This window comes from Hylobates moloch, unplaced genomic scaffold, assembly GCF_009828535.3.
Source record: "Hylobates moloch isolate HMO894 unplaced genomic scaffold, HMol_V3 SCAFFOLD_6, whole genome shotgun sequence".
Taxonomy (NCBI): Eukaryota; Metazoa; Chordata; class Mammalia; order Primates; family Hylobatidae; genus Hylobates; species Hylobates moloch.
Genome location: NW_026652281.1, coordinates 9,069,296 through 9,096,160, shown reverse-complemented (window position 1 = coordinate 9,096,160; position 26,865 = coordinate 9,069,296). Strand labels below are relative to the sequence as shown.

Below are 26,865 nucleotides of genomic sequence, written 5' to 3'. Positions count from 1 at the left end.
AGCTATGTGAATCAGTCAAAGCAGCACTGTCTATGCCATAGCTGGAACACTACCAATATTCAGTTTCTTCAACAAACTCCAGAAAAAACTCTAAATGTTTTATTGCCTTACTAATAAATAACAGAACAAAAACTAATAAATATTAGTAAGACAATTTTATTTATTGCTTTACTAATTAATAACAAAATAAAAACTTTGTTCTAACTCCACGCATTCCAAAATAGTCTAGTTTCACCTATGAGAGACCACAGCCATGGCCACTCCACTAACTTTTCGTACTTTACTTGGAAGCAAGTTACTATCACAGAACATTAGGCTGCAAATAAGAAACAACAAAAAATTTAAACAAGTCATGCTCTTTTTAACATCAGTGAAATAGTCCAGTATATCTGAAAATGAAAATAAATTGTTTTGAAATTATCTCCACGGCGACTTTGTTATTTTCAAAAGTACATATATTATATTACCTCTGCATATGACCCCTGTTTGGGGGTCGGGTTGGGGAGACCTAAAAGAGCAAGCTGATGACCATGGCAGGTGTAAATAAGACCTTGCTCCAAACTTGGCGTCTTCTTACTGCTTCTGCTTGCAGCGTTTGACTCTGCTTTCTGGTGATCCACCGCTTTTCCATGTCCTGGGTGAAATATTTGCTTTTATGATTACATCTCAACCATGTTGCTGCTTAGGACTGAATGTGAAACTGATCCCTCTCCTACTTTATCTTCTTTTTACTGTGCTGTAACGAGAAATGTAATGACTTCAGAAAATGTAGAGCCCATGCTGCAATGAAAATGTGGCAGAAGTCAATGCATCTGAAGTATGACAAAAGGATATTCAACCATGAAGACTCCCCTCAATCACTTTTTCCTTGGTAGATGAAACTAGTCTCTAAAAACCAACAAGGAAACAACAACAACAAAAATAAAAAACTTTTTTCTTTTTAAAAAGTGAGCCCACCAAAATTAAGATTTCAATTTTGGGAAGCCAACCAAACTTTGGCAAATTATGCATTAGGAATTATTTACTCTATATTGTCTTATTTTAGCTTACGGAAATAGTTTTAGTTTTGTTGTATTTTAGAGTTAATACTATTAATGAATTGCAAGCTGGTATCAATTTTTTTGCACCTTCTGTTTTGGTAACGTGGGATATATATATCTATATACATCTTGGCCAGGCTGGACCCGAACTCCTGACCTCAAGCGATCCACCCATCTTGGCATCCCAAAGTGCTGGAATTACAGGTATGAGCCACCGCACCCGGCCACATGTGATATATCTTATTATTTTTTGAGACAGTGTCTCACTCTGCTGCCCAGGCTGGTATGCAGTGGCGTGATCTCAGCTCACTGCAAACTCCACCTCCTGGGTTCAAGCCATTCTTATGCCTCAGCTGCCCGAGTAGCTGGGATTACAGGCACGCACCACCATGCCCAGCTAATTTTTCTATTTTTAGTAGAGACAGGGTTTTGCCATGTTGGCCAGGCTGGTCTTGAACTCCTGACCTCAAGTGATTCACCCACCTCAGACTCCCAATGTGCTGGGATTACAGGTGTGAGCTACCATGCCTGGCCAACATGTGGTATATATTTAAAGGATTTAAATCACTATTCTGTTACAAGATATGTGCCTAACTAGTAAGAACTCTTCAGAGTTAAAGTTCTCTAAATACTACCATAATGCCAAGTATTCCTCTGACATCCTACTTTCCTGAAATTTAGAGAAGTCAGTCATGAGGATTTCGCTGAATAGCCAAAGAAATTAAAATAGAGTCATGAACAGTAATAAAGCAGTGGTATTTATCCCAAATTCCATATCGGATTTATCTTCAGAGGACATGCAGATCGGAACAAATGAAATCACTAACAGTTCTTTCACATTTAGGGGTTTAGTGATCATGGTTATTCTTCGGCAGATAAAAAGGAAAAAAAAATAAAGGCCTAGTGAATCGTCATAACCCTTGTGTGGTGCCGAAAATAAGAAACTATATTATATTTTCAAGCTAGTTCTCCTCAAGTTTTAATAAGTGGTAAAACTAGTTGGGCATGGGGGCTCATGCCTGTCATCCCAGCACTTTGAGAGGCCAAGGCAGGCGGATCACTTGAGTCCAAGAGTTCAAGACCAACCTGGGCAACATGGCAAAAACCGTCTCTTCAAAAATTACAAAAAAAAAAATTAGCTGGGCATGGTTGTGTGTGCCTGTACAGCCAGCTACTAGGGAGGCTATGGTAAGAGGATCGCTTGAACCCTGGAGGCTAAGGCTGCAGTGAACTGTGATGGTACCACTGCACTCCAGCCTGGCTAACAGGAGAAAGCCTGTCTCAAAAAATAAAATAAGTAGAGAAACTTTTTTTTTTAAATTGTTTTGAGACGGACTGTCGCTGTCACCCAAGCTGGAGTGCAGTGTTGGGATCTCAGCTCACTGCAAACCTCTGCTTCCCCGAGTTCAAGTGACTCTCCTGCCTCATCCCCACAAGCAGCTGGGATTACACGCATGTGCCACCATGCCTGGCTAATTTTTGTATTTTTAGTAGAGACGGGGTTTCGCCATGTTGGCCAGGCTGATCTCGAACTCCTGACCTCAAGTGATCTACCCACCTCAGCCTCCCAAAGTGCTGGGATTACAGGCATGAGCCACCACGCCCGGCCAACTGTTTCATTTTAAAAGATACATGGGGAGGAAGATTTGTAGTTTAAGCTAAACGGGAGAGAAAAGCCACTTTGACATATACATATGAAGCACAGGTTGCCAGTGCCTGCTAAGGTGTATCCCACATAGTATTGGCTGCCTCTTCATATTTACACCTGTTCAGCCCAAGCAGTGAGTGTGGAAAAGTGAGTATTAAACATCAGAGAATTCTGAATAATGGCATTAAGTGTAAATACACTAATTTAACATCTTCGACTTACCTTGAAAACCTTGCCAAACCAGTAATGCACATTCTCCTGAAGATGGGAAAAGAGAATGCCCACAACTCTTCCTGTCACTGACTGAATGGGCCCTCCTGTTACTCTGAGAGACTCTTCTCAGAGAAAAGCAGACTTGGCGGGGTGCGGTGGCTCATGCCTGTAATCCTAGCACTTTGGGAGGCTGAGGCGGGTGGATAGGCTGAGGCGGGTGGATCACTTGAGGTCACGAGTTCGAGACCAGCCTAGCCAACCTGGTGAAACCCCGTCTCTACTAAAAATACAAAAATTAGCTGGGCATGGTGGCGGGCACCTGTAATCCCAGCTACTCGGGAGGCTGAGGCAGGAGAATCACTGGAACCTGGGAGGGGGAGGTTGCAGTGAGCCGAGATCATGCCACAGCACTCCAGCCTGGGTGACAGAGCGAGACTCCATCTCAAAAAAAAAAAGCAGACTTATAGCTCCTTCTTTGCTTCTTTCTAGGAAGGACCTAGGCAGGTGCCACCCGGAGACCCTAGAGGACCAGCGCAAAATGGAGAGCACATATGCCTTCTGGGAGGCGGCAAGCTAGGCGTTCCCCCAGCTCCCTTCACACCTGTACCAAGGCACCTGCTTGATCTATAAGTAAAGCTGTCAGAGAAGCTGCCGCAAAGCTGGTGGGCTCCAAATTACTAATTCCCTAAAGCAGCGGTTCTTGGCTAGGGTAATTTTGCCCTGAAGGGGCATTTGGGAAAGTCTGGATATATTTTTGGTCGTAATGACTGGGGGTGGTATTGGCATCTAATATGTCAAGGCCAGGGGTGCTGCTACATATCCCACAGAGCACATACAGGCCCACCACAAAGAATGATCCAGCCCCAAATAGTACCAAAGCTGAAAAGCCGTGTCCTAAAGATAGGCCAGGCGATGGGGTGGCTTTCAGCATTGCTGTAAATACAGCACCTACCTGGGCCATTCAATCCTCCCATTCAATCCTCTCAGAAGTTATGTATATTGTTTAGAATGTGTTGAGGCCGGGCGTGGTGGCTCATGCTTGTAATCCCAGCACTTTGGTAGGCCAAGGTGGGCGCATCATTTGAGGTCAGGAGTTCAAGACCAGCCTGGCCTATGTGGTGAAACCCTGTCTCTACTAAAAATACAAAAATTAGCTGGGCATGGTGGTGCCCACCTGTAATCTCAGCTACTCGTGAGTCTGAGGCAGGAGAATTGCTTGAACCCGGGAGGCAGAGGTTGCAGTGAGCTGAGATCAGGCCAGCCTGGGCCACAGAGGAAGACCCTGTCTCAAAAAAAAAAATATGTGTTGGTAGAGAAGGTTAAGTCCCCATAGTCTTAGGTTAAAAAAAACTAAAATTTCTTCAGGGTTTTTACTATCATCATCTTTTGAAATGGATAAACTGAAATTCATTTAGGGTTTTTTTGTTTGTTTGTTTGTTTGTTTTCACATTAGAAAGGCCAGGATCCAGAGCAAGACTGATCAAAACCCGAAACAGGCCGGGCGTGGTGGCTCACGCCTGTAATCCCAGCACTCTGGGAGGCCGAGGCGGGTGGATCACGAGGTCAGGAGATCAAGACCATCCTGGCTAACACGGTGAAACCCCCTCTCTACTAAAAATGCAAAAATTAGCTGGGCCTGGTGGCGCACACCTGTAATCCCAGCTACTCAGCACGCTGAGGCAGGAGAATCACTTGAACCCAGGAGGCGGAGGTTGCAGTGAGCCGAGATTGCGCCACTGCACTCCAGCTTGGGCAAGAAAAGTGAAACTCCGTCTCAAAAAAACAAAAACAAAAACAAAAAAAACCTGAAACAGAAACAACTGTTCACCATTTTGAGTCGCTATAATAACAATGTTTGCAGGCAAGTTAAATGCATTAAAATGACAGAACTAGGGAAATTTCAGACATTACTCCCTCATTTTATAGGCAAAGGTAGAAATGCTCAGTGGCAAAGCTAGGGTACTAAAAAATATACATCCTAATTGTTCTCACCTCCTACGGAAAAGGAAGATGGTTCTTATTTTTACTTACTGCAGTGAATACTGGATTTATCCTGAGACTGTGTCCAAGAAAATATACAGATGCTTTTTGATCTAGGAGATTGAACTTGAAAAGTTTTTTCCTGGAACACCTCCGTATGCACAAATTCCGTACAAGAGTCATGCCTTAATCTGCACAGTGATGGTATTTAGACTGCTACAGTGGAAATACACGCAAAACCAGATGAGGAAAAAGGCCAGGGAATTAAGATGGATTGGACCCAAGCAAGGAGCACCTTAGTTGACAAGTTGCAAAGTTAAGTTCTGATAACCCGTTAAAGAGTAAAGACCCATCATCAAATATCCAAATGCTGCCTCGCAGGCCAAAGGACTTCCATACAATTTTAAACAGTCAGTCATTCACTAGAGGGAAATTATCCAGCTTGTTATATTTGATCCACTCAATACATTCAGAAAAATCACAGATCTCTGTTGGAGTACAACATACATTAACTGGTCATCTTCACCACATCCTGTTTCTGAAAATTGTTCCTATCTTAAAGGAAGAAACGACATTCTTGAACCCTCCTTCCTGCCTTATGTGATATTTTCCACCTAGCACTTCAGACGTCCCCAACCTGTGAAATATAGTTTGAGCCTTCAGAAACCCAGGCTACAAACCTTAATGCTGTCCTGACCAAACCCAACCCGCTGTTGAACAATTTCTCCCTGGGTTAGAAGAGGAAAATGATCCCCGATTCCCCTGCAGGATTAAAAGAGATAATGTCTGAGAAGAGGCCTTGGATTCTTATTTATTTATTTTTTTGAGACAGAGTCTTGTTCTGTTGCCCAGGCTGGAGTGCAATGGCGTGATCTCGGCTCACTGCAACCTCCGGAAACCCAGTCTCTACTAATAATGCAAAAATGAGCTGGGTGTGGTGGTGCACACCTGTAATACCAGCTACTTGGGAGGCTGGGGCACGAGAATCGCTTGAACCCAGGAGGTGGAGGTTACAGTGAGCCAAGATCATGCCACTGCCTGGGTGACAGAGCAAGACTCTGTCTCAGAAAAACAAAACAAAACAAAACAAAACCCTAGGCAAACAGACAAGACATTACAAAGACCACTATGGAAGCAGATATTTACAAATATAGTCATATATTCTGTCTACTCCATCGTTTAGGAGACGAGAAATCCAGAGTTCAAGTCCAACCTACCTTAAGCAAATTCAAACTATGTAATTACAAAGCAGCTTAATAATTACTCGTATCACAGAACGGTTCATCAGAACATGTGCCTACATAGCAACATCACTTGGCATTTAAAATATAACTCATTTACAACTGTCATTTAATTTAGATGCAACTGTGGGAATATGAGTTGGGGTAAAATGAGGATAGAGGAAGGACAGAGGGAGAATGTAACAGCCCCTTTCCAAAAGTATCTGGGGTTGAGGGTTTCCAAATATTAGATGCAAAGTTAGGCCAGAGGAAGCATGTGGGATGATAATCACAGTGATCTTTTTATTTTTCCCCAAAAAGTAATTTTTTTTTTTTTGAGATGGAGTATCGCTCTGTCACCCAGGCTGGAGTGCAGTGGCACTATATCTCCGCTCACTGCAAGCTCCGCCTCCTGGGTTCACGCCATTCTCCTGCCTCAGCCTCCCAAATAGCTGGGACTACAGGCGCCCGCCACCATGCCTGGCTAATTGTTTGTATTTTCAGTAGAGACAGGGTTTCACCGTGTTAGCCAGGATGGTCTCGATCTCCTGACCTCGTGGTCCGCCCGCCTCGGCCTCCCAAAGTGTTGGGATTACAGGCGTCAGCCACCGTGCCCGGCCCCAGAAAGTAATTATTCTTAACCTGCTTCCCAGGCTGGATTCTGTAGCACTGTAGCTAAAACTTCCACACAGAGATTAGTATGAGGGTGCAATCTGAGGATATGGCATCCTGAACATGCAGGAGACGACAGATAGTGTATGTACACGGAAACAATCTGAGGGTATGACACCCTGGACACACAGGGTCTCTAATGCCTTGGACGTCCTGGACACAAACTAGTTTTCTTTTCTTTCTTTTGAGGCGGAGTTTCGCTCTTATTGCCCAGGCTGGAATACAATGACACGATCTTAGCTCACCACAACCTCTGCCTCCCGGGTTCAAGCGATTCTCCTGCCTCAGCCTCCTGAGTAGCTGGGATTACAGGCATGTGCCACCATGTCCGGCTAATTTTTTTTACTTTAGTAGAGACAGGGTTTCTCCATGTTGGTGAGGCTGGTCTTGAACTCCCAACCTCAGGTGATCTGCCCTCCTTGGCCTCCCAAAGTGCTGGGATTACAGGCGTGAGCCACCACACCCAGCCTGGAGTTTTCTATTAAAGCAATTCTTCAGATCTTTGTTGCAAGAGCAAATGAGGCAGTAGATAGACACCTGCTTCGTTCAAAAGATCAGGAGGCAGTTTGGTCTAAACCAGCCCAGTATACTTAGTTTGAGGCACAGGGGTGGGGCAGAAAGAACACCTGCCAGACGCCTCTGGGCTGAGCCGGGGCCAGCATGGAGGGAAGGAGGCCCTTTGGATTCCCCACCTTCTGCATGGCTTCTGCTGGGAGTGGACATGAGGCAGGCAGAGGCTGGGGCTGGCATGACCAATTGGCATTTTGTGAATGGCTAAGTAGCAGAAGCAGGTAACACATGAATATGGTGTTTTAGAAAATAAATCCCAACCCATCCACTGAGGTTCAGTTTTCTTCGGTTGTACTACAAAAAAAAATGGAGGAAAAGAAGAGGAAAGACAGATTGACGGGGAGGAGAGAAAGAGAGAGTGGGAGGTGGGTGGTAAATGAGAGAGAAGAAAGAGAAAGGATGGCTGCATCTCAAGCAGTGCTTATTCCCAGGGGTTATCCCGTGGCCGCTCAGAGGATCCTGTGGGTAGAGATGGGAATGACAACTCTGCTCACTGTGAGAGACGGCAAGAGAGGTCTTGGGAAAACTTTGGTCTCCAGCATTTGGGGCCTGTTTTCCTGCTTGGCCTTTGGGAGAACGTGCTTTTGAGTGATCACAGGAGATCTTGGCTCCTTGACTTTTAATTTGGATTTGTAGTTTTGCACTCCCCGTTTCTGCAGAAGCGGCAAGGCAGCAACGTAGCGAACGTTGCTGGGGTCTGGAGGGCACGCCAGGTTTTTCTCAGACAGGAAGGACCATTGCAGGCAGCACTGCTCCGGATCGGCCAGCAGGGATGTCCGGGCCGCTGGGGAAGGGGAAGATGGCGTGTCGTTGACCACAGGGTGTTTGGCCAGCTCACTGGGTCTCTTTTCACCTTTCCCATCTGCTGTTTTCAAGCCATATGCACAAGCCACACACCCATCCTTTTCCACAGTCAGCACCTTCTCTTCTGACTGCAAGAAAGAGTTCTTACTCTTCTTACCCAGAACATCCAAGGCATTTGAAAGTGAAGCCTTCAGGGGAGGCAGAACTAGGAGAGCCCCGGAAGTCAGGGGGCCTGGGATGGACAGCCCTCTGTGGGCCCCTCCACTGGGGTTCCCAAGGGCCTTGCCCCTATTAGTGTTGGGGATGGCCCAGTCTTCGTTGCACCAAATAAACTCCTTGATTTGCAGACTTTTTTTCTCTGCTTGAAAGTAGGTGGGAAAGCAGATGTTGCTAATCGCCCTGGAAGCAGTGTTGGGGCCTTGGGGGGCTGCCTGAGTCTGGGAGGGGCTGCTCTGATCCTTCTCTGGGCCCCCCTCAGTAGGAGGCTTCATCTCGAGGCTCCAGTGGGAGAGGTTAACACACACCAAGCAGTCGCTGCAGGCACCTTCCCCTACCCTCGCCTGTTTTGGTATCTTCCTCGGCCAGATGCAGGCAGCTGGAGAAGTCCTTCCCCACCCTTGGACCTGCAAATAAAGCAGCATGTTACTCCTCCAGCCGAGGGGCCCAAACTGTCCTTGCTCCAATTTTGGCCACATTCCCATTTTGGCAGCCTTATGTAAAACAATATTCTTATTTATTTATTTACTACCCCTTCCCCCACCAGTAATTTTGTTAAAATTCATTCACTTAAAAAAAAATTCCTTCAAAGTTGCAAAGCATGAAAAAAAGTGTAATGCCTACTGTCACCCCTACAGAGCAATAACAGTATTTGTAACAGTATCTGTTAATCCTCAATACTAGCAAGGGCATTTGTTAATCCTAAAATACTAATCAGTGGTATTGGTAAATGGCCACTTTGATGTGCTGACTATATTTCTTTTCAAATGCACATTTAAATTCGAAGCTATTAAAATAAAATGAAAACCGTTCATACTTGTGCCACCAACAAGGATTTCGGGCACCGCCAGTCTCTGCTTCCCATACCCGGGGAACACTGTTGCTTGGAGAGGCTGCAGGGAGACCGAGGAGCAGAGGCAGGTCCTGGAATGCAGAGGAGCCCTGCGTACCCAGGATTACCTACTCCCCATCCACGCCCAGAGTCCTCTGGCTGATCTTGCCACAGAGATCACCATTAAAATAGGGTTGGCAAATAAAAATACAGGACCACATTTTGGACATACTTACACTGATAAATTAGGTGTTGTTTATCTGGTAATCCTATGTTTAATCACTGGATTAGACCAAGTTTTCTTATCGTTTTATGCTTTTACTTTTTTAGTTTTCTTTTAGTTTTAAATATAGGATTCTATTATTGATTCTAAGAACTGTTTAAGAGTAAGCCTGCAGACCAGGAGCAGTGGCTCAGGCCTGTAATCCCTGCACTTTGGGAGGCTGAGGTGGGCAGATCACCTAAGGTCAAGAGTTTGACACCAGCCTGGCCAATATGGTGAAACCCTGTCTCTACTAAAAATACAAAAATTAGCTGGGCATGGTGGGCACCTATAATCCCAGCTAGTCAGGAGGCTGAGGCAGGAGAATCACTTGAACTCAGGAGGCAGAGGTTGCAGTGAGCCAAGATCACGCCACTGCACTCCAGCCTGGGCGAGAGACAGAGACTCCATCTCAGGAAAAAAAAAAAAAAAAGAAAAAACCCACAGAGTTCTGAGTAGACCCATGACGAAAGAAGCCTCAGTTCTCTCAGGGAGTTCAGCACAGCTGTTAAGGAGCTCAGGGTTCTAGAGTCCAGGAGACCTGGATTCAAGCCCTGCCTTGGCCACTTACTGGCTGGGTGATCTCGAGCATGTTACTTTATCTTCAAAGTGACTCAGTATACTCATCCACAAAGCGAGGCTGGGAATAAAACTTGCCTCATATGGCTATTGAGAGGTTAGATGAATTAATATATCCAAAGCACTTCCAACGCACTTAGTACTGTGCTGTCCACATACTTAGTGGCCATAAATACCCACAGTAGGTGCTGCTATTATCATCAGTAATATTTTACCTCAATTCCAGGGTTTCTACATGTCATTGACTCCACATTTTTTGGTAATATTAACTATTTTTGGAAAAAAGAGGCTTGCACCAAAACACTGATGTGCAAGAGATAGAAAAGCTGTGACTCAGAAAGATACTCACTGCCTCTTCCCATCCAGCTCCAATAATAAATTCTTTGGCTTTTTCATCTTGTTCAAGTGTAACGTCACTGATATCGAGAAGACAATAAACATGATTCTTTTCACTTCTTCCATCTGGACAAGTATAGGTTGGTTCTGTTTCTTCTTTGCATTGAATTTCACTATTTTCACCATTTTCTAAGTCAGTCTCATTTTTTTGACAGAGATCCATTACTGTGATGGCTGCTTAAAGTTTTTAACATCTTCTTGCTGTTTGAAAACATGAACGGAACTTCGTTTTTAATATTAATTTTTTTTTTAAAAAAAGCAATTCAATACTCAGGTGAAATATCTTCAAGACACATCCAGGAATACGGTCGGCCGCAGTGGCTCATGCCTGTAATTCCAGCAATTACTTTGGGAGGCCAAGGCAGGCGGATCACTTGAGGTCAGGAGTTTGTGGCCAGTCTGGCCAACATGGTGAAACCCCGTCTCTACTAAAAATAAGGTGGGCGCCTGTAATCCCAGCTACTCGGGAGGCTGAGGCAGGAGAATCGCTTGAACCCAGGAGGCAGAGGTTGCAGTGAGCTCAGATTGGCCACTGCACTCCAGCCTGGGTTAGAGAGTGAGATTACGTCTCAAAAAAAAAGAAACATTCAGGAATAGACTGAGAACAAATATTACGAAACCATCCACTGCCAACCACTGGCAGTATGAAAGATAAGGCAGCCAGGAGCGATGGCTCACACTTGTATTCTCAGCACTTTGGGAGGCTGAGGCTGATGGATCACCTGAGGTCAGGAGTTCATGGCCAGCCTGGCCAACATGGCAAAACCCCATCCCTACTAAAAATACAAAATTAGCTGGGTGTGGTGGTGCGCACCTGTAATCCCAGCTACTCAGGAGGCTGAGGCAGGAGAATCACTTGAATCCAGGAGGTGGAGGATGCAGTGAGCCAAGATCACACTATTGCACTCCAGCCTGGGCAACAGAGCGAGACTCTGCCTCAAATAAATAAACAAACAAACAAACAAACAAACAAATAAATAAATAAATAAATAAGATATGAAGAGACATAGGGAGAAGATGGCCATCTATAAGCCAAAGACAGCAGCTTGGAACACAGCCTCCTCCCACAACCCTCAGAAGGAACAAACCCTGCCAACACTTTGATTTTGGACTTTGAGAATCCAGACCTATGAGGTAATACATTTCTGTTGTTTAAGCCACTCAGTCTGTGGTACATGGTCATTGCCCCTAGCAAAGTAAAACACTAGGTGATGGTGATAACACTATCTACCATTAACAGATGTTTTTCTGGAAAATTCACTTGGCATTTAGAATCTAGACAAAGGGTCTAGAAAGTTGTAATCCTGATCAGAGCCAAATAGCTGAACAGTTCCCGTCCTATCTACCGGCTGTGTCCCTTGAGTGATGACTTACTTTTCTGGGTCTGTTTGCTCATCTATAAAAAGGGCAAAATTGGCTGGGTGCGATGGCTCATGCCTGTAATCCCAGCACTTTGGGAGGCCAAGCTGGGCGGATCATTTGAGGTTAGGTGTTTGAGACCAGCCTGACCAACAAGGTGAAACCCTATCTCTACTAAAAATACAAAAAAGTTAGCCAGGTGTGGTGGTGCACACCTGTAGTCCCGGCTATTCAGGAGGCTGTGGCAGGAGAATTGCTTGAACTTGGGAGGCAGAGGTTGCAGTGAGCCAAGGTCGCGCCACTGCACTCCAGCCTGGGCGACAAAGTAAGAATCCGTCTCAAAAAAAAAAAAAAAAAGGCAAAAGCATGATACCTTCCTACAGATAGGGGTTCCTCCTGTGGACCCCACAGGCTGTAGAAATTAACTAGAATACCTGAGCAGTGACCACCAAAGCTCTGGCTTGAGTGCTGATAAGCACCCAGTGTCTTCTCAAGAAGTTCCTTGCTTGTGGTAAGACAGAAGCCACAGGGGACACCCACTCCTTGCTTTCTCTCAGCCAAACATGACCCCTGCCAGAAAACTAGTTTTTTTCATTTTTTATTTAGGAAGAGATCAGTACTTCTTATGACAAATCTGTTTAATTACCATTTTGACTTTTTCACATAGGCTTAGTTTTTTTTTTTTTGAGACAGAGTCTCACTCTGTTGCCCATGCTGGAGTCCAGTGGTGTGATCTTAGCTCCTGACAAAATTTACTGGAGTAAGTTTTGTATAATTTTAAGTTGGAAGTTGTACCTCTGCCTCCCAGGTTCAAACAATTCTCCTGCCTCAGCCTCCCAAGTAGCTGGGATTACAGGCGTAAGTCACCGTGCCTGGCCAACACTACATTTTTATAAGCACTTTACTTATGTCATGAGGGTTCATAAGGAACTATATTGATTCCTTGTGACTCAAAACTAAGAATCATCCCTGAGTCAATTAACACAGTATTATTAATCAAAAGGTCAGATTACTGCATACCAGATCACCAGATGCACCTTCGGAACACTGGTGTACTTCAGGCAGGATCAAGACGCTCCACTACTAAAAGAGAATATTGGTGGTCTTTTCCTAATAAAAAAGAAATTCAGTTAGTGGATAGAAAAGTTGTATTTTAACTTTCCCTTCTCTAAACATACTATCAAGCTGTTGTTTGTCTTGCACCGTTGCCCAGGCTGGAGTGCAGTGGTATGATCTCAACTTACTGCAACCTCTGCCTCCCAGGTTCAAGCAATTCTCCTGCCTCAACCTCCCAGGTAGCTAAGACTACAGGTGCCTGCCACCAAGCTCGGCTAATTTTTTTGTAACTTTCAAGTTTTATTACCCATTCTTGTCTTCCAGCTCATGTTAGCAGATGACACACAGAAATGGACAAGAATCAACAGAGGATCAAAGAAAAGAGTGGATGTGTGATTCCTTGTAATTTGTATGCAGCTTTACTTTTATGTTGGAATGCAGACATCTATATTCATATAATATTTTCTGGTAGTAAAATTATGCCTGACTTACAGATTTGACATAAATCAAGAGCTCATGCCATCCCATTTCTTGGCTTCCATTGAACTTTACAACCTGATTCAGTTTGAGAATCACCAGGATAAAGCACACATCAAAGTCCATACTAACGTTCTCCACCACATCAAGAAAACACAAAGATCACAGTGAAGATGCTGCCATGGAGATGCATTTGCAGATGCAACTCTAAAATCAGATTTAGAGTACAAAGCGGGAAAGCTCAAAGATGTAGGCCAGAAGGTATTAAACTCTATTACACAAGCTATTAAAGTGATTAGAACCAACATGTACAAAAGAAATAGTTGACTCTGATCCAAGCCCCCAAAGTGCACGTTTGGATAAACAAGAATAAACCCAAAGAAAAACTGATCAAAGAACTTAAGATATTTGGAAATGAAATAAAGATGGTGAATGAGAGTCTAAAAAATACAGCCTATGGAAATTTACCATAATCCAGAAAATATCTTTTCTAGTAGCATTGAAAGACAGACACAAAAAGGAAATGATCAGCCAAAGAACTGTAAAGTGGTTTATTTCTTTTACCAAGAATATGATTTGCTTCAAAATAATGTGAGGTTGAGGTTTGTTGTAGAAGGGTATGAGGACATGGGGATTAATCGTACTATTATATTTTTATGTAAGCATGAAATTTCCTGTAATAAAACTTTTAAAGCCATGATGTTATCGGAGAGCTCCAAGAAATGAAATGTGGAATAATGATAGAAGCCAGGGTACAATGAATTTTGACCTTAAGCAAACTGAAATAAATGTGGTTTGTTTGTTTGTTTTGTTTTTTTGTTTTGAGACACTCGCTGTGTTGCCCAGGTTGGAGTACATTGGTGCGATCTCGGGTCAATGCAACCTCCACCTCCTGGGTTCAAGCAATTCTCCTGCCTCAGCCACCCAAGTAGCTGGGATTACAGGCATGCACCACCACGCAGGGCTAATTTTTGTATTCTTAGTAGAAACGGAGTTTTACCATGTTGGCCAGGCTGGTCTTGAACTCCTGACCTCAGGTGATCCACCTGTCTCAGCCTCCCAAACAAATAAATGCATCAATGAACAGATAACATGGTTTGTGTCATTTTAAGTTGAAGACCTTGAACAAGGACTTATTGAAAAAAAACAAACACAGATGTACAAAAAAGATATGACATGAGATAATAGTGTTTATAAAAGTGATTTAGAGGAACTCCAGAAATATTTGTCCAATTATTCTTAAGTCACAGTACACAAGGCCTTCTCACTGAATTTATTGAATGGCCAAAGGAACAGGTGTAAATGCAGAAAAGAATAGACATTACTATTTGGATCTGTGAAACTATATTGAGATCATGTAATTTGTTAATGAACTGAGAAGTACACAGACTATCAAATGCTCCTTTGTTGTACATCTGGCAAAGTGAATGTAGCTTTAACACCCTAACCAATCTATAATTTAGAGTATGAAGTGTCTTGCTCTTAAAATGAACAAAGACAACCATTAAGCTACCACAGTCAACAGCAGAGGCATACTATTTGAATACAGCAAAAGGACATGTTTTCTGTTGTGTGTTGTATAAAAGTTAAAATTGGAAAAGAGGGGGAGAAATCAGTGTAAACTAAGAACAATGAACGTATCTCCTGTTTACAAATAAGTAACACTGCCCAAAGAAAAACCTATGTGGAAAGACACCACCCGACTAAGAACATAAAGAAATTTCCAAAGGCCTGGTAGCTGAAAAGAAGTGAAGGGATAGCAGAAGAAATGACCATGCCATATAGTACAGAAAGGGCATCTGTATTTCTATTTTTTTTTTTTTTTGAGATGGGGTCTCACTATATTGACCAAGCTGGTGTCGAACTCTTAGCCTCAAGCGATCCTCTCATTTTGGCTTCCTGAAGTGCTGGGATTACAGGCATGAGGCCAGCCTTTCTTTTATATATATATATATATATATTTTTTTTTTTTTTTTTTTCGGAGACCGACTCTTGCTCTGTCGCCCACACTGGAGTGCAGTGGCATGATTCCGGCTCACTGCAACCTCCACCTCCTGGGTTCAAGTGATTCTTGTGCCTCAGCCTCCCAAGTTGCTGGGATTCCAGGTGCATGCCACCATGCCCAGCTAATATTTTTGTATTTTTAGTAGAGACGAGGTTTCACCATGTTGGCCAGGCTGGTGATGAACTCCTGACCTCAGGTGATCACCCGCCTTGGCCTCCCAAAGTGCTGGGATTATAAACATAAGCCACCGTGCCTGGCCCTTCATATTGTTTTGATAAAGAAGGTAGTAATGTGGCTACTTTATTTTAATGAAAATGAGATTAGAAATGGATTTATAAAAAAAAAAATAGAACTCTGATTTTGTGTTTGCTTGTTTTTGGTTTAAGTCTTTTTTGCCCCAGATAGGACTCAAGCTGCCAGGCTCTTTTTGAAGAAGGCTGCAGTGGGTACACTTGAGTTAGGAGGAGTACTGTCCTTCAGTCTCGACTACCTAGCATTAGTCAAGACAGGCAAAGACAGGCTGCAATAACAAGCAGCCCTATTTCTTTTCCAGTGGTTAAAAAAACATAGGCTTCTTTCTAACTCATGCTGCAGGTTCACTGTATGATATCTGGGACTCTGTTCCACATTGTCCTAACTTCTGAGCATGAACTGATGGAGGCTGCCTGGGTCTTTGGAAACCACAGCCAACTGTGATGCAGAGTGTGATAGCAAACATGGCTCTTAGGTGCTTGTTTCCAAAAGTCACTCATTTGACTTCAGTTCACATGTCATTAGCCTGAAGCAAATCACAGACATTGCCTAACTTTAAGGAGAAGCAGGGCTAATACTTCCTTCTGTATCTCCAGGAGGAGTAAGAAGCCAAATTTTCGTGACTGATCATACTGTCTTGGTACCACATTAATCTGGCATCATTAGAGGTGAAATACAAAGAAAATGACCCATATGTACCGTGAATGTCGCTAGCTAAAATGTGGACATTTATCATCAATGAAAATAGAATCCAGACTCCCTGGACCATTTCCTGGGAATGGGAAGTCCTAGATTTTGGGAAGATAAGACTGGACTTAAAACATTAAAATGCTGTTCTTAAAACCTTTTTCGCCAGGCGCGGCGGCTCACGCCTGTAATCCCTGCACTTTGGGAGGCCGAGGTGGGTGGATCACAAGGTCAGGAGTTCAATACCAACCTGGCCAAGGTGGTGAAACCCCGTCTTTACTAAAAATACAAAAATAATTAGCCGGGCCTGGTGGTGGGCGCCTGCAATCCCAGCTATTCAGGAGGCTGAGGCAGAAAATTGCTTGAACCCAAGAGGCGGAGCTTGCAGTGAGCCGAGATCATGCCACTGCACTCCAGCCTAAGCGACAGAGTGACAATCTGTCTCAAAAAAAACAAAACAAAAAAAACCTTTTTCAAATTTTTGGATTCCAAAATTTATATGAAAATACAAAGGCCCAAAATAGATTGAAAGGTTAAAGAAGAAGTTGTAGGAGTGTACTGATGAATATCGAGATGATATAAATAGGAATCTAGAGCAGCATTCTTTACGTTGACAAGCCAGTTTTAGAATTTATTGGGAAAGGCAAAGGAACTAGAATAGCTGAAACATTTTGAAAAGGAAGAATTAAGTGGAGGAGTCACACTATCCAGTTTTTTTTTTTTTTTTGGAGACGGAGTCTCGCTCTGTCGCCCAGGCTGGAGTGCAGTGGCGCAATCTCGGCTCACTGCAAGCTCCGCCTCCCGGGTTCATGCCATTCTCCTGCCTCAGCCTCTCCGAGTAGCTGGGACTACAGGTGCCCGCCACCACGCCCGGCTAATTTTTTGTATTTTTTTAGTAGAGACGGGGTTTCACCGTGGTCTCGATCTCCTGACCTCATGATCCGCCCGCCTCGGCCTCCCAAAGTGCTGGGATTACAAGCGTGAGCCACCGCGCCTGGCCCACACTATCCAGTTTTAAGAATTACCATAAAGCTACAGTAATCAAAGCAGTGTGGTCTTAGTGAATGAAGAGACACATAGATCAATGGGCCAGAATAAGGAATCCAGAAATATACCCCCCAAAACATGGCCAATAGGTTTTTTTAAACAAAGGCACACAAATAATTAAATACAGAAAAGACAGTCTTTTCAACTAATGGTATTGTGACAACCGTCTATATGCAAAAACACTTCCCAATGGATCACAGATATAAATATAAACCTTAAAACTGGACAGCTTTTATTTGGGGGTTTCCTGTTTTTTATTTTTACTTATTTAGATATTTTTGAGACAGAGGTTTGCTCTTGGTGCCCATGCTGGAGTGCAATGGCGTGGTCTCGGCTCACTGCAACCTCTGCCTCCGAGGTTCAAGCCATTCTCCTACCTCAGCCTCCCGAGTAGCTTTATGGTCTTATAAGTCACTCTATAGTTTCACTTCTATATAACAACTTATAGTCATGTATAGTTTCACTGCTGGACTCAACTGGTTTATCAGCCATTGGGGTCAGCCCACATTCAAGAGGAAGGGGCACAGACTCTTCTTCTGTATGGGAGAAGTATCAAATAATTTTCAGACATGTCTTGAACCACCACGACATGCTTTTCTGACTCCGAAGTCCATGTATACTACTTTTCACTATATTGTATGGACATACTTGTGCCTGGGAATCCAGTGCCAATCACACAGTGGCGATATGGCGAGTTATATCTGTTCTGACCTCGTGAGACTGCGTCCAGCCCCACTAAGAGTGAAAGGAACATTCCTACCTGGTTCCTGACATGACTGCTCCTTACTAGAGATCAGCGTATTCAGAATGCCAAAGCTCCACTCCCAGTGGCATGGGGAAGCTCCAAGTGGCCCAGTCAAATGTGGTAGGTTATCACTAACCAGTAAGAGCGACCGACTATCTGTGATCAAGGGTAAAAAATGCCAGAGAAGAAAATATAATCGCTGCAGGGGAAGAGAAGTTATAATATTGGAAACGAACACTTCCAAGACAAAGAAACACTGGTTTCAGTTAAGATACAAATGCTGGGAAAAGAAAAGTCAACGCAGGCTGGTGCAGTGGCTCACGCCTGTAATCTCAGCACTTTGGGAGGTTGAGGCAGGAGGATCACTTGAGCTCAAGAATTTGACAACAGCCAGGGCAACATAGAGAGACCCCATCTCTAGAAAAATTTTTTAATGGCCAGGCGTGGTGGTGTGTGCCTGTGGTCCGAGCTACTTGGGAGGCTAACGTGGGGGATCGCGTGGGCCCCAGGGGGAGACCCTGTCTCTAAATAAATAAGTAAATAACCCCAAAAATAAAAAAAATTAAAAAGTCATTGCACAATGTAACTGGTACATATACTGAGCCTCTAAGAGAATAACTTATTAGTGGTACCATCTTATAAATGAGAAAACAAATGCAGGAAGGTGAGGAATGTTCCAGGATCACTGTGAGAGACCGCTACTGCTGCCCAAAGAGCCACTGTCTTTGCCTACATTGCAGCCTCCACTGCAGTTGGGTTAGAGGCTTGTGACTAGCCTGGTCAACAGACTGTGAATGGAACTAATGTGTGTCACTTCCTGGGTGAGGCAGTGAATAGGTAACGGCCTCCTTCAGTTCTCTCTTCTTTTCCCACAATGACCCTGGGGGTCACATGTTGAGTTAGCGGCACCACAGAATGGAAGAAGCCTAGATTTTGAGTCACAGCTTTGAGAAATGTCCCCATAAACCCTCATCAGACTGTGTATGGATTAGAAAAAACTTAATTACTCCAGCCATGAGATTTGAGGAACTGTTTGTCACTACACCACAGTCTGTCCTACACAGGTTAAGTACAGCTACAGAGATTGTGTCAGAGCTGAGATTACAAGGCCAGGTGGGACTCTGACTCTGAGGGGTTGTTCATGTAATGCAAAAAAAAAAAAAAGAAAAAAGAAACTAGCTATAACATACTTTTTATTTATTATTTATTTTTATTTTTTTTGAGATGGAGTTTCACTCCTGTTGCCCAGGCTGGAGTGCAATGGTGCGATCTTGGCTCACTGCAACCTCTGCCTCTGGGTTCAAGCTATTCTCCTGCCTCAGCCTCCCAAGTAGCTGGGATTACAGGCATGCGCCATCATGCCAGGCTAATTTTGTATTTTCAGTAGAGATGGGGTTTCTTCATGTTAGTCAGGCTGGTTTTGAACTCCTGACCTCAGGTGATCCACCCGTCTCAGCCTCCCAAAGTGCTGGGATTACAGGCGTGAGCCCCCACGCCAATCCTAGTTTTTATTTTTTTAATTTTATTTTTATGTTTTTGAGACAGAGTCTCACTCTCTTGCCCAGGCTGGAGTGCAATGACATGATCTCGGCTCACTGCAACCTCTGACTCCCAGGTTCAAGCGATTATCAAGCCTCAGTCCCCTCAGTAGCTGGGATTACAGGCGTGCACCATCATGCCTGGCTAATTTTTGTATTTTTTTTTGTAGAAACGAGGTTTTGGCATGTTAGCCAGGCTGGTCTCGAACTCCTGATGTCAAGTGATCCATCCGCCTCAGCCTCCCAAAGTACCCAGCCAATTATAACATACTTAAAAAAAATAACTGCATGAAGAGTTACATACTAAAGGGAACTAGCTATTTAGTCCTCTAAATTATAGCTACCATATAGGAAGTCACATGATGCTAGCAGAAAAGGACTAGTTTCAGGTAAAAAAGGAAAATACAGTTGCTGTTTCACAATAGGAAAATATAAAACATAAAGTATTTTACTACTATAGAAGGGAACAGATGTCTGTAGTTATTACTCTGTGTAAAGCCAGATTGGTATGTACCATAAATTCAGGCTAAAAGGTGACTATTAGAGATTGAAAGTCTCAGGAACACAAGCTCCATATCTTTGGAAGACTAAAAATATGCTTAATTCAAAGATACAACTCTGATTAGAGGCAGAATTAATAGCATATAAGGTTAATTTATGGTCATGGAGAGAAAAATGGGTAAAAATATCTGTTGCAATAAGCTCTTCTAGAAAGTTCCTGAAAGGTAACGTGGTAGGCAGAATTCCACAAATTCTCTCCCCTCAAGATTTCCGACCCTAATCCCTGGGTGAATAGGATGAAATATAATATCCACAAATATGTTATATAACGTGGTAAAAGGGACTTTGCAGATGTAATTATGGTTATTAACCAGTTGACCTGAAGATAGGGTATTATTTTGGATAATCTGGGTGGCCCTAATCAAATGACATAGTCTTCTAAAACAAACCTGTCTTAGCTAGCAGCAGCAGAAGTCAGAGATAGAAAGCACAAGAGGAAGGCTGGGCGCAGTGGCTCACGCCTGTAATCCCAGCACTTTGGGAGGCTGAGGCAGGCAGATCATGAGGTCAGGAGATCGAGACCATGGTGAAACCCTGTCTCTACTAAAAATGCAAAAAAATTAGCTGGGCACAGTGGCGGGCGCCTGTAGTCCCAGCTACTCAGGAGGCTGAGGCAGGAGAATGGCGTGAACTCGGGAGGCAGAGCTTGCAGTGAGCCGAGATTGCGCCACTGCACTCCAGCCTAGGCAACAGGGCAAGACTCCGTCTCAAAAACAAACAAAAAAACAAAGCACAAGAGGAATTCAATGTATTGTTGCTGGCTTTGATGAAGTGGGGGTCACACCCCAAGGAATGTGGATGGCATTTAGGAGCTGAGAAAAGATCCTGGTTTACAATGAGGAATTAAACGGGGATCTCAGTTCTACAACTTCAGGAAACTGAATTCAGCCAACAGTCTGAACGATCTTGGATGTTGGTTCTTCCAATAACAGTCTAGACTGGATGACTTAGGAGATCTTAAACAGAGAACAAAGCAACAACAGAAAACTAATACAGTAATAATTCAGCTTAAATACTTCTGCCTAAGTACTTTCAATGACTGAGTGCTCATAACTTCACAAGAATTTTTTTTCTTTCCATTGGAAGCTCTAAAGATTTGAACGATCTCAAATTAAGTCATCCGCAAGCCTGCAAATTTTGTTCCTCAGTTCTGGGTATTCTTCTCAAACGCAAATCTGAAAACATCTGAAGACAGCTATCATTTTGTCAGATACAAATCTCAAGTTCCTCATCATCTTAAGAATGCAACATTACCTGTCTCTTAAAATGTGGTGCCTGGAACTGAAAGCAATACCTCAAAAGTGGTCTGACTAGAAGTGTCTACTTTGAAATCTGACTCCTTTTGATCTGAAATCTACATCTATTAATTAAACAAAGTTACTATATTTTTTAAACAGTATAACCCAATCTTTTTTCTTTCTTTTATTTTCTTTTTTTTAGATAGAGTCTCGCTCTGCCGCCAGGCTGGAGTGCAGTGGTATGATCTCCGCTCCCTGCAACCTCTCCTTCTTGGGTTCATGAGATTCTCCTGCCTCAGCCTCCTGAGTAGCTGGGACTACAGATGCACGCCATCACGCTCAGCTAATTTTTGTATTTTTAGTAGAGACAGGGTTTCACCATGTTGGCTAGGATGGTCTCAATCTCTTGACCTCGTGATCCACCCGCCTTGGCCTTCCAAAGTGTTGGGATTACAGGCATGAGTCACTGCGCCCGGCCTTTGTTTTTGTTTTTGTTTTGAGACAGAGTCTTGGCTCTGTCACCTGGGCTGGAGTGCAGTGGCACAATCTCTGCTCACTGCAACCTCCTGGGTTCCAGCGATTCTCCTGCCTCAGCCTTCCAAGTAGCTGCGATTACAGGTGCCCGCTACCATGCCCAGCTAATTTTTGGATTCTTAGTAGAGACGGGGTTTTGCCATGTTGGCCAGGCTGGTCTCAAACTACTGACCTGAGGTGATCCGCCTGCCTCGGCCTCCCAAAGTGCTGGGATTACAGGCATGAGCCACCACACCCAACCCTATAACTCAATCTTGATTAACACTGACCTTGAGGTGAACTACAACTTCTAGATTTTTTTTTTTCACATGAATGGCTAAAAATTCCTGTCTTCTTTACCCCGTAACCATGCTGTTGATTTTCTTTTCTCTTTTTCTTTTTCTTTATTCTTTTTGTTTTACTTAGATGTAGACCCCAAACACATCAGATCCTTGTAAAATTTCCCCTTTTGTTTTTGGACCATTATTAAACCTGCTTAGATAGTTCACAACCTAACTCTGACTTCCCACAGTTTGACCATTCCTTCTTGCTTGATGACTCCATTAATTTGACGAGGATACCTTCTGTATCTCCATCTACATCACAGATAAAGACGTTGAGAAGGATGGGTAAAGGATAATGCCCTCTGGGTATCCCTTTCACTTGGACATTTGCTAATTATTCAAGTAGCTGCAAATTCACCTTTACCTTACTCCCCATGCAATGACCTGGCCTATGTTTCTAAATCTTTTCTACAGGATTCCAGATCCATCCATTTAGATAGTCTTTTTCTTTTAGAGGAACCTACCAAGAGTTATAGAAGTTGATGTCTCTCTCTCTCTCTCTTTTTTTTTTTTTTTTTGAGACGGAGTCTCGCTCTGTCACCCAGGCTGGAGTGCAGTGGCGCAATCTCGGCTCACTGCAAGCTCCGCCTCCCGGGTTCACGCCAATCTCCTGACCTCGTGATCCGCCCGCCTCGGCCTCCCAAAGTGCTGGGATTACAAGCGTGAGCCACCGCGCCCGGCCTCTCTCTCTTTTTTTAAAACACCTATTGTCTAGATCAGGGATAAAGAATACATTCTGGCTGAGCGCGGCAGCTCACACCAGTAATCCCAGAACTTTGGGAGGCAGAGGTCGGTGGATTACTTGATGTGAGGAGTTCAAGACCAGCCTGGCCAATATGATGAAACCCCATCTTTATTGAAAATACAAAAATTAGCCAGGCATGCTACCACTCCAAAGAGGAGTGGCTACCTAGAGTGTTGTATTGAGAAGGATCTTATGACCTGACTATAGCAGGAAAAAATTCTGGGGTTGATTAATTACGTCTGCCAGAAAATAGACTGTGCCACATGTTTGCCAGTCTGTCTATATAGTCAGATTACAAATATCTTGCTGTAGATTCCTATAACTGGTTGACAGATTCCTAATCCATTAAGGGCGGGGGTATGTTGATGGACAAGGACAAACCAAGGCCCAGGGTATTAAGTCAAACGCAAGCTGTTTATGTCAAAAGCAGATAGATGGTAATCTCTCAAAACTCCTTATCACCTTGCCCCAACTTCTCATTGGCTCTCCAATGTGCCACACACCCTCTTCTTCCTACAAGCTATAGATTTAAAGGAATCTTAAATTCCAACCAGGGAAAGATGAGTTTCTGGCAGCCTCATGTGGAGTTTGAATGAACGTTCCTGTGGGTCGGGCCCTTAACAACCTATGCTGAATGAAGGAATAATCATTAGAAATACTGTTAGCCATGGTGGAAGTTAAGTTTCTTAATACAGGACCAATCTTCACTTATATGAACCAGTTAAATAGGTCCTGAAGACTGATCTGGGCATCCTGATCATTTGTAACATAGTTTCTACAGGCAAATGAATTGGGAGTCGCATTTAGAAACACACTGGAAGGAGCTGAACCTTTGTCTCAAAGTTAAGCACCTGCGCCACCCAACTTGCACAATTTGTTCATATTTCCAGGAGTATAAATTTTATCCTCCTTGTTAATTATATGTGCCTTCTGCTTATTATATGCCTACAGGTCACAGGAAACTCAAGTATTTCACAGAATGATGCCAAGGAGCGCAGTTTCTACACAATTCCTCCCGATCAGACCACATCTATTCCAATCTCAGTCTCAAACTCTTCCCCTTTTTCAACTCACATTAATGAATTCACTAAGTACCTAGCAATGAGAATAAAAAGTTAAAGCAGCATCCGTCTTCTCTCATACAGCTTACAGTCCGCAGCAAAGCACAAGTAATGAAACACACGCGCTCCACCTGCCACCCGTAAAGCTCGGGCGCATCACGCTCGGCTCCACCTCTTCATCTAGCCCCGCCCCTTTCTGCGAACCACACCCCTTTCCCTATCAGGCTCCTCCCCTTATTCCATGAGACTTTTTTCCTCATCTAGCTCTTCCCTTCCTTCGCCAGTTCCTACTGTGCCACAAAGACGTCTGCCCTTCTTTCAAGCTATCCCATTCAGAAAAGCGTTCTGGATTGCCCCTTCGAATTCCTCCCCGTCCTCCGTCTACCCGCCCTTAAGGGGTTCCGCTCCCAACGGCTCCTCTTCAGGCCCCGCCCACCGCCTCAGGCCCCGCCCGCTTTGGGGGCAGCCTTGGCCCTTAGTACCTCTGCCTTTCGCTTCCCCGCATCAGTGGGAAGCTTCCTTTCTAACGAGGGAGGGCCTCTCGCTCTGTCGCCTTTGCAGTGGTCCTGGGCCTTGCGCTAGGGGTGGAGAAATGGCCGCTCACACCCACCTGTGGGGCCGAGCGGATGGAAGGCCGCGCGACAGCTAGTTCCGGCCTGCTGCCAAGGGCGACTCAGGTCGCTGCCTACCGGGCCGTTGCCCTGGGTTACGACATGCTGGGGGCGGGACCGCGGCGGAAGTGACGTAGCCCAACAAAGCTGAGCACAGGCGGGGCGGTTCGCGGCACCTTCTACTCGCTCCGGGCGCTGCCGCCGGAAGGGCCAGCGACCGAGGGTCTCAGGTGGTGGGGCTGGAGGCACATACAGGCCCTCGGGCCGGCGAGTCCCGTGGGGGCGCCCTTGTGCCTGTTAGGATATTTAGCAGATGCCAGGCGGCCAGAAACGTCCTCACTTTTCCCCCTCCGCCCCCTGGGGAACCGCGGTGCGCGTTTCCCACGGACACAAACTTAACAGGTCCAGAATGTCAAGGGAGGACGTGTTGTGAACCTCGAAGAGCCCACTTACGTGACCGACAGCACCGGGCCGACGGGCACTCGCTGAACTTCTGGCCCGGAGCAGCACAGCTCTGAAGTGGGCACTGGCATCTTTTATACAAATAAAGTGGCCCCACGTCTCTAAAACAACAGCTTACTGAAGACAGATCGCAAAGCATCCCCTACTCCAGCTCGGATCTGACTCCAAAGCCCTTCTGCTTTAGAAAGTGTGACTATTTCTGCTGTAGAAAACCGGTATCTAGGCCGGGCGCGGTGGCTCACGCCTGTAATCCCAGCACTTGGGAGGCCGAGGCGGGTGTATCACCTGAGGTCAGGAGTTCGAAACCAGCCTGGACAACATGGCGAAACCCTGTCTCTACTAAAAATACAAAAATTAGCCGGGTGTGGTGGCGGGCGCCTGTAATCCCAGCTACTTGGGACACTGAGGCAATAGAATGGCTTGAACCCGGGCGGCGGAGGTTGCAGCAAGCTGAGATCGCACCACTGCAGTCCAGCCAAGACAGCAAAATTCAGTCGCAAAAAAAAAAAAAAAATCGGTTATCTAAGTTCTCTAGCACTGTCATTGCTCCAATGAGACGGATTCAGATATAATTCTATTCCAATTTTTTTCATACATGTAAGCTTAGGTACCTTGTTCACATAAATAGGAAGATGCAAATAAAAGGAGTTTTATTACAGTAGTATCTCAAGCTAGTAAGTATTAACCAAAAATATTTAAATGTTTTACCAGTTGACAATTTGTTTTGGTCTTCCTTCAGATCTACCGAAAACAGCTGGGCACCGTGGCTCACACCTGGAATCCCAGCTGAGGCAGGAGGCTCGCTTGAGCCCAGGAACTGAAGGTTGCAGTAAGCTATGATTGTGTCACTGCACTCCAGCCTGGGAAACAGTGCAAGACCTTGCAAATTAGAACAAAGTTTCTGAGAAGTATACCGAAAGTCTTAACTAAGATTTGCTAAATGAATATTAATTAAATAACCTAACAGCAAGTACATGGGAAGCTGGAGGATCTAGAAACTGACTTCCTTCACACCAGCTATTCCTGCATTTAGCAGGTAAAAGCCTGATAGCATGATTGAGTGGAAACATGAAGGGACAAGGGTTTGGCTAGTTATGTTTATAAAAAGTCAACATAGGAATCCAGCCAAGATACCAGAAACTCTACTTATAGTAAGATTCCAATTTGCAAAAATGGAGAAAGGAAGCACACAGAACTGTACCTTCTGCTCAATTTTGCTGTGAATGTAAACTTCCTCTAACACATAAAGTGTGTTTTAAAGAAAAAAAGCCAGGAGTGGTGGCTTGCGCCTCTAATACCAGTTACTCACAGGAGAGGCTAAGGCAGGAGAATCACTTGAGACCAGCTTGGAAAGTGTCACAAGACCCCATATCTATTTTTTAAAATTAAATGGGGATGGTTGGGTGTGGTGGCTCACACCTGGAATCCCAGCACTTTGGGAGGCCGAGGCAGGTGGATCACTTGAGGTCAGAAGTTCAAGACCAGCCTGGCCAACATGGCGAAACCCCATTTCAAAACCCTAACACAAAAATTAGCCGGGTGTGGTGATGGATGCCTGTAATCCCAGCTACTCAGGAGGCTGAGGTGGGAGAATCACCTGAACTCGGGAGGTGGAGGTTGCAGTGAGCCGAGACCACGCCATTGCACTCCAGCCTGGGCGGCAGGAAAGGCCTGTTGCAGGGAAGAGGAATTTAATCCTCGTGTAAAGAAACGCACCTCTTTAAGCATGGGA

At 44.4% G+C, this 26,865-nt stretch overlaps 2 protein-coding genes across 8 annotated transcripts in view; one reads left to right on the top strand and one right to left on the bottom strand.

The window, feature by feature from the left end:
- The window catches only part of ATMIN (ATM interactor), a 41,512-nt gene extending 17,393 nt beyond the window's left edge, over positions 1-24,119 (top strand). For 2 of the 3 annotated variants that reach the window (XR_009214019.1, XR_009214017.1), the window contains 2 exons: positions 1,178-1,244; positions 23,951-24,119. The gene's annotated coding sequence lies outside the window, so the exon portion shown is untranslated. The remainder of the gene's footprint in view (positions 1-1,177; positions 1,245-23,950) is intronic. The other variant, XR_009214018.1, reaches the window with a different exon arrangement.
- On the bottom strand, positions 141-24,710 carry CUNH16orf46 (chromosome unknown C16orf46 homolog). Of its 5 annotated transcripts, XR_009214020.1 has the most exons (6): positions 24,543-24,583; positions 12,812-12,901; positions 10,386-10,633; positions 7,838-8,770; positions 4,076-4,183; positions 141-736 (listed from the first exon to the last, which is right to left on the bottom strand). XR_009214020.1 is itself a non-coding variant. In XM_058440454.1 (5 exons), exons 3-5 carry the CDS (start codon positions 10,593-10,595, stop codon positions 713-715), a joined length of 1,167 nt encoding a protein of 388 aa, XP_058296437.1. In that variant the 5' UTR covers positions 10,596-10,633; positions 12,812-12,901; positions 24,543-24,583; the 3' UTR covers positions 141-712. The 5 variants fall into 5 exon arrangements, 3 of the variants coding, with proteins under 3 accessions (XP_058296437.1, XP_032012236.1, XP_032012238.1); XM_058440454.1 differs by lacking the exon at positions 4,076-4,183; XM_032156345.3 differs by lacking the exons at positions 141-736; positions 4,076-4,183; positions 24,543-24,583 and adding an exon at positions 24,671-24,710 and having other exon boundaries at positions 5,112-8,770.
- Positions 24,711-26,865: the final 2,155 nt, after the last annotated feature.